The sequence below is a fragment of the Esox lucius genome, chromosome 7, assembly GCF_011004845.1.
Source record: "Esox lucius isolate fEsoLuc1 chromosome 7, fEsoLuc1.pri, whole genome shotgun sequence".
In the NCBI taxonomy this organism is placed as follows: domain Eukaryota; kingdom Metazoa; phylum Chordata; class Actinopteri; order Esociformes; family Esocidae; genus Esox; species Esox lucius.
Genome location: NC_047575.1, coordinates 9,546,100 through 9,556,692, shown reverse-complemented (window position 1 = coordinate 9,556,692; position 10,593 = coordinate 9,546,100). Strand labels below are relative to the sequence as shown.

Genomic DNA, 10,593 nt, shown 5'->3' with positions numbered 1-10,593 from the left:
GCGGCCGATTCCAGATTCCTGCCTATAGATGCTACTCCCACCGTACGAAGACGGCTCTCAACCCCTGGTCAGAGGTGACACACGTGACTGCACCCAGTTAAATACGGCTGGCTCGAGGTGGGGCTATTAATGACAAACTAAAAAGGATATAGGCGGAACTACGATATCCAGAGGTGCGTATCCCAAGTAGTTAACGCCTCTTACAAGTGAATACATTTACGCCCGAGCCATCCTCAACATCATAATGACTGCATTCTCAGTCTGCCCTATTCGGATATTTTCACCTAATTCGTCTTTTGATCTTACACCTTTTTCTGATCGGGCAAAAGACCAATTCAGTGAAAATTATAGGAATTGGGTTCTGTCCAGAAGAATTGATATCATAGCCATGTGTGTCAGGGTGGGGTGCACTGCCACTAACCAAGGCTTGCTGCCTCATGACAACAGAGAAAGCCCCAATTGAATTGCTTATATTTGGACACGTGTTTAAATAGCCAAAGCCAGTGAAAATGTCAAAAGATAAAACAGCAGATGTGAAAGTAGACACTACAAACGTTTTAAAAGAATGGCATATTTAATAATACATTAGCTATGTTGTGTTGGCACAACAGGCAAATAAATTGAAGAATGAATGACAATGGAAACAGAAATATTGGTTGATTTTAAAGTGCTGGTCATGCTTCACGGTTTGCCCATTTCTTTGATGGCCATTGTAGCAAAACCTGTCTGTCACAGGGGTCAGATAGTCGCTTGGTACTCTGTTTAGCATTCCAATTTGCTCTTTTTTTATTTATTTTATTTATTTTTTTTCAAGTGTGTATTTTCACCCTCAGCAGAAATCATTCAAAGCATAACCTATAGTGGAAGATGTTACAGTAATCACCCTTTAAAGTGCCCATTAAAAAGTAGGCTATCCACAACCAATTTGTTTCAATGTCATTTATTAAGTCTTACAAAGAACAGAGTACAATTGTCTGAGAATTGAAACTAATTTGACAAAAATGAAAACATCCTCAATTAAGAATCCAGGCGATCTTTCAAATACATTGTTATCCAATCGGCCACCTGCCGTTTTCCACTGGTTTCTAATGAGGCCTTGATCTTACCTACAACTTGTCTAAATCCGTGAGCTCAAGTGTGTCGAATATATTTTCAGAAGTTGCACAAAAGATTGCGGAAGGGGGAACTGGATTTATTAGTATGTGATTAGTTCTGATTGTGCAGAATGTAAGAGGTGAAAAGGGGAACATTGTTATAAACTGTGCAGTGTATCGTAGGCCAATACAGTCCAGCTATGGTCCAGCACCCAGCCCTCATTCATAGAGGTAGGCCACTGAAGTCTGAAAAACAGCAATCCAAAGTGTTCACTAAAAATATTGTGGCCTTTTTAGAGTATATGAAGCCCCATTCAGATCTTTTGTCCAACAAATTGGCCAGATATACGATCGGTTTAAAATCCAACTAAAAGACAAACATCTGAATCGGGCTGCCTGTTCCACAGACCAAAACAAAATCAATGAATCACGTAACATTATGGTTCCCATTCAAAGTTCGCTACAAGATTGATGTAAATGTTTCATGTTACTAGACAGGGAAAAGGAGAATGACGAAAGTTGTCCTCTTCATGTCCACATCTTCTAAGCTAACGCAGCTGTGGACAGCTTTGTCTAGGTAATGTGGGCCTGTAGATCTAGTGGCTATGGAATCAGAGAGGGGTGGACGTTGTGTTGCCGACTGAAGGAGGGGGGGTGGGTGGATTTGAGCCGGTTGGTGGTGCATTTGTTACTCACCCAGCATGCGGGGGACTGAGGTCGATAGCCCTACCTCCCCTCCGTTCATCTGGCCCTTAGCGTGCCACTGGGTCCTTAGCCGTTCAAAGCACAGCTGGAACACCTCAGTTTTGAGAGTGAATTCAAGTCTTGTCTCACTGGAAATACCTCAGAGAAATATGCCACAACACAAGCATACGCAACAAATCCAGAATAGCCCAATCTAGTCACCCTCAATCACAACAGGATGGTTTTCCTAGAATTGTTTCAGTACAGCCCCCCCGTCCCAAAGAAAATCTGTCAGGGATTTATTGGTTGACATTATATCGTTGTAGTTCATTTCAATTTGGCTAAACAATTCATCAACAGGACCAAAGAAAATAAAAATCCCTGACTACAGTGGGTGATTGGACTAATTCCCTTATGGAACATGGCATCAGAAAGAGCCATGGAAAGGCTGGATATTTCCAGACATATCTAACAGGAAACCTGACCGAGGTCAGACGGGTCTGCGAAGGCTAGATAGTCTATGTGCCTGGATATACCCAATACTGGGACTCAAACGAGGGCAGAGTCACCTCACCAAGACACTGGATATGGCCAGACATCTTCAGGCCTTACGTCTTATTGGGCTCCAGAATTACAGACCTCAAAAAAATTATAGGATGGGGTGCCTCGTCGTGCAGGAGGAATGGGTTCAATGAGGGAAGTGTGTGGTCGAAGTGCAGGCGTGGTCGGGGACTGAGGGCTTTACCTTGGTGGGGACTGCGTCCACGGCATTGCGCGACTAATTCTCTTCCCCCCGTCACACGCAACATGGCGTCCAGGGGCCCAGGAGCCATTTTAGCTGTAATAATTAGCGAGAAGGGAAAACGTGGCTGGAAGAGCAGTAAGAGTAACAAAGTCATGCACTACAGTCTTTAACATCACAAAAAGCCATGAAGGAATGTGTGTCTGTGTGTGTGTGTGTGTGTGCGTGCAAAAAGCAGGTGTCGTACAGAACGTGCATGTTACCATGGGAACCAGAATCAAGGAGATATGACAGAATTGAAAACCGATCCGTAACCATACATCCCACCACTACATCAAACCACTTTGAAGCAATAGGGCTACAGATGTATTCTAGATATATCCTAATGATGAATGCGACAGTTAAAGGCCTTTGTAACACCTGAGGCAAAAAATCTCAACCACACGCTGCCATGAGGTTTATTGCATCAGCTGCTTAGGTGAAGACTGACGAGTTACAGCCAAATAGAGACCACTTCGAAATAATCTTGCGGTAGTTCACAGGATTGAGAACAACTAAAATGTAAGTGGCAACTTTGTCTTTGAACAAAGTGTTTCCATTTAGACCAGCAACACTGAAACAAGTAGTTAATCCTTTGAAGAAACATGGAAAAATGATTTGATGGCAAGTTTAATCGCATGTCTTATACAGTATTTTCAGAAAGGATTCAGAACCCCTTTTTTTCTCCATTTTGTTATAGACTGAATTTACAATGGAACAGATTTTCTGTGCCATCAATCTACACACAGTACCCCATAATGACAAAGGTGAAAAACATTAGAAATGTGTGACAATTTATTGAATTCTTTTTAGTGAAGGTATTCAGCCATTTTTCAGTACTTCTCAGATGCCCTATTGGCAGCGATCACAGCGTCGATTCTTCTTGGTTTTGTCTCTACCAGCTTTGCACACGTGGATTTGGGAAGTTTCTCCCATTCGTCCTTGCAGATCCTCTAAATCTCTGTAAGATCAGATGGGGAGCATCAATGAACTGCGAACCTCAGGTCTCCCCATAGATGTTTAATAGGTTTCCAAGTCTGGGATTTGGCTGGGTCACTAAAAGACAGACTTGTCACAAGGCCACACAGCATAATCTGTGTTTCGGGTCATTGCAGCGCTAAAAGATGAATCTTCGCCCAGTTTCAGGTTCTATGCAATCAGGTTTTCAAGGAATTCTCCTGGTTCCTGCTACTTAAAATCCTTCCCACTGCATGATGCTTCCACCACGATGCTTCATGTTATTAATTAGGTTATGCGCAGTTCCTTGTTTTTGCCAGACGCTTTACATTCAGGCTCAATGGGTCTCAATAAACCAGAGAATCGGCTGCATGTCATATGGGATGAAATAGCTTCCATCCCATATAGCAACGACGAAGCGCTGTTAAACAGGCCATTAGGTTCTTATTCACCTCACTGATCATGGCCCTTCTTGTCTGGTTACTCAGTTTGTTCAAAACAGTCAGCTCTAGGACGAGTTTTGTTGTTGGTAACTTTTATTTCACAATGATTAAGCCCACAGTCATCCTGCAAATTCCAATTCCTTAGCAAATATTTTTAAGATTTGTGTCTCTAGAAAATGTTATCTCAAAAGGGCAGCAGAGTTCCTAAGACTCGGTCTATGCTTTAACATGCACCTGCGAATATGCCCTTTTGTAAATTATTTTCAATCCATTGAATTTGCAGTAGGTGGACTCCAATCAAGTTCTAGATATATCCCAAAGATGATCAAAGGACACAAAATTCATCTGAGATTGATTTGGAGTGACAAAGGGTCTGAATACTTATGTACATAAGAGACTTCAGTTTTACATTTTCATTAAATTGGCAACAAATTCATAATATCATTACGGGGTATTGTGTGACAATTGATGGCAAAAAATAATTATAAATTAAGTCTATAACATAAAATCTGGAGTAAGTGAAGGAGTTTTCTGAAGGCACTGTATGTAAACCGGTTGGGATAACATTTATTTTAATTTAGAATAAAAACACTCGCATGGTGTTGTTTTATTCTCAAACCAAATTGCTCCTGCTTTTATTAAGCTTGAGAGGCTTAACACTTCCATAGGTTACATATTGAATAAAAAAAATGAATATGCTTTGTTCAAACTAGGGAGCCTAAGGGCTACACATTCTATTTTAGACAATTAAGGAATTTGATGGTCCAATTGAAGTAAATACGCTCACAGAATAGAACTACCACTATCGCACAGGAAGTTCACTTCAACCAAAAGAAAACAAAGAAAAGGGAAAACGTAAAATATTTTTTTTGTCCTGTTTACACAATGAAACCACACAATGTACCGTGTGAAAAGCCCACTAGTTTGTGTCCTTTGTAGAATAGGCCAAGTGCAAAATGGCACTTCATTGCCTCAGATCCTGAAAGGCCTGCTTGAAGGAAGCCCTGTGCATGCACTTGCCAGCGGCAGATCTTTCCACATCACCATTTTACGTCAGGACCAAATGCGGGTCCAACCAATTAAAAGTCACCAGGATAGTGTTCATAATACTACTACAAGAGGATAGAATTCACAAATCTGTGAAGAGAAAAAAAAAGAAAAAAAAAAACAGTTCCCCAAGAAAATGCAAGTTTATAGTTGTAGACTGTCTTACTAAAATGGTCTGCTTTGTTGGCCTGTCTATCTGAGACATTTGATCAGTTCTAATGGGAGTCAGGAGAGACATGGGGAGGGTCTACATTCCCACAGTCTGGCTGGGGGCAAGGAAAAGGTTGGGTTTTTTGCTTATCACGCCAGCGGAGACTTGACATTTTGTTGCGGTAAAGCGCCTGAGTCTTTCCCAAAGCCCCACATTGTATGGGGAGAAAGTCTGATGACTGAGTGTGTGTGCCTGTGTGTTCCTGTGTTTTAAAAAGTGAAGGCATCATGCTTTAGTTGTTCCCCTAGAATGTCTAAATGTACACACATACATACACTCACTCACACTGGTCCTCGTGTCCAAATAAGGTGATGGAAAACTACTTGGGTCATTGCTTCAAACCTTTTCAAACACAAGCTCTAAATGAAATACCCATTTTATTGACCAAAGACCTACATATGCCGGAACATCTTGGAACATTGACTTTTGATATGAAGTCTTTGAAGAGGCAATACAAATTATGAAACCAAATCGGGCCAATGGAAAATTAAAGCTCTGTGAACTAAAGGCTCGCTTTGATGACAGAGGCAAAAGCCTGCTAACAAAATGCATGGATCGATTTGGGAGCATCCTTTCTACGCTCAAATATATACACATTTATTTTACAAAATATTTCAGCTAGGTATATAACAAGGCACTCCTCTGGTTTGAATGAATGTTCTCGCAAATTTGACAATTTATGCTTTCCTAAAATAAGGGAATGGTTAAGGAAGTAAGAGCGCCGCTATGCAACATCAAAACACTTCCTTACTCCCATAAAAACATCCCAAAACAGGTTACTGTATTGTGGGGGAAGCTTTCTTGTCAAAACACATAAGACCTAGCCTACCATAAAGTAACAAGTAGTCAGGAATGTGTTCAGAAAAGAATGGCCTCAAAACTGTGGGCAGGGATCATAAATGAGCAAACTTGCAGCGATGCACATTCGGACCAGAACTACTGTCACACATACAGCACTCAAAACACACACACACCCTCACTGCCATCTAGCGGGTTATCGGTACGGGGGCTCAGGCATGTGGAGGTGCGAGTAGTCAGGGCGGTGGAGGAGGGGCTCCTTGTGTGATGGAGGCGGGTCATACGCTCTAGGTGGGGCGTAGGCGGAAGGCGCTGCCAGGTGGTGGCTCTCCGTCGGGGGCGGGGCCTGCATAGGCATCTGGTGGGAGGCCATCTGGGTCGTGGGTGGCGGTGGGTAGCCATACTGGTACTGCTGGTACTGCTGCTGGTACTGCTGGTACTGTTGGTACTGCTGGACCTGCTGATAATACTCTGCATAGCATCTGGAAAAAAAATGCTAGCACTGTAAATTTAATTCAAAAGGCAAAAAAGAAAAACTGCCCTGATATAATTTTGGAGCAGTGTGTCACCTGGCGATGGGGTCTCCGTCCACAGCAGCAGGGTCTTCAGGTCGACCGGGAGGCGTCGGCAGGAGAGCGCGGCGTTTGGGCCGTGGCTGGGGGAAAGCCTGGGGCACGGGGTCAGGCAGCAGCGGCGTGGAGCGCCGTACTGGACTGCGGTCCCGGTCTCCTGATTTGGTCCCGGCCTGCTGCTCGGCTAGAACCTGCTGGCCCTGCTGGAAGAAGCGGGCCCGTGCCGCCTCGAAGATGGCCTGGGCCGTGGCGTCCGTGCCGTAAGCCGAGCTGGCGTTGTAGAGGGCGGAGGCCCCGCTGTAGGCCGGGTTGACGGCCGCCTGGCCCGACGGAGCCTCGCCGGCCGCGGGGTCGTACTGACTGTCGTAGCCCGCCGTGTCAGAGGCACCCGAATTCTGATAGCTGGCCGCCTGTTTGCTCATCGAGTCCAACACCTGATCGGCGACAGAGCCGTAGACCTGGCTGGCAAGGGCCCCGTACACAGCGGGGCTCACTGGGGTTCCATCCGAGCCGCCGGCAGAGGTCATGCCCTTAAGGGCGGCATAGGTGGGATCGAAGCTGGTTGTGTTGTAGACGGAGTTGTGCAGACTCTGCTGCACCTGCAAAGGGAGGCCGGCAGCGGCGGCGACCGCGGCTGCCAGCACGGCCGCCTGGCTCTGGTGGTGCTCCATGTGGGGCTTGATGGAGGGGGTCTCTGTGGCGTAGTGACTCATGATGGGCACCTTGGCCGTGGTCGTGGTGGGTTTACTGGGCTGCACTTTGGAGAGCTCCACGGAGAGCGGCCGGCCCTTGAAGGTGGTGCCATGGAGAGCCTCGATAGCCACCAGGGCGTCCTCCTTGCGCTCCATGTGCACAAACGCATAGCCCGCGGAGGAAGAGAGCCTCGCTGTGATGAAGCATGGGGAGAGAAGTTGATCAGCAAATTAATCAAACAGCCGATTGGTGTTTCCGTGAAAGCACGTTTATGAAAGGCAAGAACGTGTAAGACTCACAATGGTTCTGGTGGAAAGAGCTAATTGTCAACATTTTCCTTAATGTCAACCAAATTAAATGGGTTTGACAGAAGTAGGAGGGCTGTTCTGAAGTAAACTTGCAAGGGCAAGTAATGCAGAGCTATGTTGAGTGGTTCTGTTTGAGGTAAAAATGCATGCAGTTTATGGAGCTCCAGATGAATTACATTAAGAACTCCACAGGTTGCCAAAAGAGCAGTAATGAGCTTAAAACAAAATTACAATAATTATCCAGTCTTCCAATGGCACTTGGTGACATAAAGATTAAGTGTGACTGTCAGTTTACATTTACACTGAGACACTGTTGACAAAGTGAACAGTAAAAATACTGTACTGTATGTAAACCAGTGTACTTACTGCTCTATCTGTGTGCATTTGGATATAGCATGCTTGACCAGACAAGAGTGGACAAATGTGTTGATTGCAAGGTTTTTGTACCAAATTCCATCGACTAGTAAAGACTGTGATGGAAACTTCTGTTTTGTACTTGATGAATGAAGTTATACATTTGCTTTCAAATGTCACTAGGAAAAGCTTTTGATAGGCAAAATAATATCTTACTCTGAAAATATTTGCAGGATTCATTTTAACATGGATTGAAACTAATATACGAACGCACAAGAGACGTATTTGAACCATTTACATAATTTATGTTCTTCTGCGTATTGTACAAATGCATTACTTTGAGGGGGAAATGGACATGGCTCACCTTTGACCTTGTCACACTCTAGAACTTTCCCAAAGGTCTGAAAGAGCTCTTGCAAATCCTCAGCAGAACACATGGCACTAAGGTTGCCCACAAACACCTTGGTGGAGTGCAGGGGCCGTCCGCGTGACTCTTCCACTACCAGGTTGCGCCCACGAAACTCCCGTCCATTCAGATCTCGTATGGCTCGATCGGCTGCACCCTCTCCTTGAAGATGGATGAAAGCAAACTGCCGGAGTACACTACAGGTCACCACCTGTCCGTATGGCGCAAAGAGCTGCAAGAGGTCCTCTTGAGAGGTGTCCAATGCCAGATTACCCACAAAGAGCTTTATAGCATTGTTATTATCGGTTGACTCCATGGCTAGTACACCTGGGGGAGGAAATACAGAAGGAGTCAGTGGCCTGGATAACTTTACTGAACGTTTCAAGACAACTGGGAACTCTGAAAGGCTTGTTTGTGCCGTGTGTGGGAGGGTAGGGCCGTGCTGTAAAGTAAACTTTATTATGATCTCTGGACCTATATGCAGAACATCCTCATTGACGGCAGTTTTGGCTGTCAACAGTGAGAAGGGTAATTGTGTTCCTTTCAATAGTGAGAAGGGTTAGTGTTCCTTTCATCTCAAAGCGTGCTGCTAGTTTAAACTCGTTCCTCCGATCACTTCAACATGTCGTCACAGCTTATCGTCCAGCTGAGCAGAAATGAAAGTGGACGTCTATAACAAACTGGCTGCAATACAGTAACAAACTTGATAATTTATGAAGTAGTTAACAATACGACGTCGAATATGTGGGCAAAAATTCAGTTATCTAAAATTAAAACGTAGCTAACGCGTTGCTAGCTAAATGCTAACTAAACTAGCCCCCTCCACCCCCCCTTCGAGTCGAGGTGGCAGCAATTGGCCAACACGACCGCACAGAAGGTCGAGAAACACGATATAATTCGGATTACTCAAAATTGCTGGAGACTGATTCTTGATTAACATTAATAAACCGATGTGTAGTCACAGATTTAACCTGCCTAACTACGTCCAGCTAAAATATCAATTGGGCGCGGATTGAAGTTCCCGTTAGCTTGCTGACAACAGTAGCTAAGCTAACATTTAGCGATGTTGTGTTTAAAGAATATTCAGACGCATTATAATTACATCTAATTGTAACTATTTACAGAATAATGAACATTTTAACATCACACTGCTTTTACAAGAGTTGCCGAGTTAAGCAAAAATGTAATGGTTTAGTCAAACAAAAACGTTAAGCAGTGTGCCTCCATCTTACCTAACGCGGTGCAATATTTTCAATGACCACATCCGGTTCCGATCTTTGAGCGAGTGACGTGTGACATTTCCAACCTTTTTTCTTTGGTAGCGTTCGAGCGAACCGAAACCGCAACGTATCACCTGTAAATCGAGTGACTTGTCTTATAAAACAATAAGCCGTGTTTTTGTGGTTATTTGCGATGTAAGGAGAACTGTAGACGAGTCAGTCGGAAGTCTCTGGAACACTGTCCCGTTTCCAACAAGACGCTAATAGAACTATAAGTGATCCCTGATCATGCCTGTCTACCGTTAATATTGAGGTCAACAATGTGTCACTACGTACAGTGTATTTTTTTAAATGTTTCAAGAAGTACTTTTTGTGATATCATATACCAAGCGAATAAATTATTTACACTGAAATCTACCCTAACAAAATATAGTATATATAATTAAGGTAACTTTTAAAACGTAGTTAAGAAAAATACTGTTTCTCACTACTTGTCATTATATATTATATGTATATCTAAAATGTCACAGACGATAAATTTAAAGAACAGATCATTTTGGGATCATAGCATAAAGTATTATAACTGAATCTGTTAAACACAAAAATAATGTTTCACTCAAAAGTGTGATTCTAGTTATTAGTACATGGTAACAAATCCATTAATTACTTTAAACAATCAAGATTGGAATTTACTACCAGTAATGTGCTGCAAAATGTATTTAAACTTCTGGTTCATAGAAAGTTCTGTACTTTGTAAATACAAGGTTTAACCGGGTCTAACAGTCTAAGGTGCAGAAGCATTTCCAGCCAATTGAAACACATTAACTTGAAAATAGACAGTATATGTTCATTTAAAATGCAGAATGATTATCTAACAATGGGGATGAAACTCAGAAGTTAATAAATCATTGAGTTTAAGTGTCTAATAGCTCACCTTGCACTTTCAGACAGAATAAGCAATTAATGGTAATTCTGTGTGGGTGGCGAGTTTCTCAATGCCGTATGTTTTCAGGGATTTTCACAAC

At 43.3% G+C, this 10,593-nt stretch overlaps 1 protein-coding gene across 2 annotated transcripts; it reads right to left on the bottom strand.

Annotated features, from left to right (window-relative positions):
• Positions 1 to 924: 924 nt before the first annotated feature.
• Positions 925 to 10,556, bottom strand: rbm14a (RNA binding motif protein 14a). 2 transcript variants are annotated; one of them, XM_020048184.2, is made up of 4 exons: positions 10,503 to 10,556; positions 8,307 to 8,675; positions 6,585 to 7,473; positions 925 to 6,497 (listed from the first exon to the last, which is right to left on the bottom strand). In XM_020048184.2, the coding sequence occupies exons 2-4, from the start codon at positions 8,662 to 8,664 to the stop codon at positions 6,212 to 6,214; spliced, it is 1,533 nt and encodes a 510-aa protein (XP_019903743.1). In that variant the 5' UTR covers positions 8,665 to 8,675; positions 10,503 to 10,556; the 3' UTR covers positions 925 to 6,211. The 2 variants fall into 2 exon arrangements, with proteins under 2 accessions (XP_019903743.1, XP_010901983.1); XM_010903681.4 differs by lacking the exon at positions 10,503 to 10,556 and adding an exon at positions 9,581 to 9,645.
• Between the last annotated feature and the right edge of the window lie 37 nt (positions 10,557 to 10,593).

Bases quoted from the DNA above. Each gene is read 5' to 3' on its own strand.
- rbm14a (XM_020048184.2), bottom strand. From the start codon at position 8,664: ATGGAGTCAACCGATAATAACAATGCTATAAAGCTCTTTGTGGGTAAT. The intron at 7,474-8,306 runs GTGAGCCATGTC...GCTTCATCACAG, and splicing joins AGAGTGTGACAAGGTCAAAG to CGAGGCTCTCTTCCTCCGCG. The intron at 6,498-6,584 runs GTGACACACTGC...TTTTTTTTCCAG, and splicing joins GACGGAGACCCCATCGCCAG to ATGCTATGCAGAGTATTATC.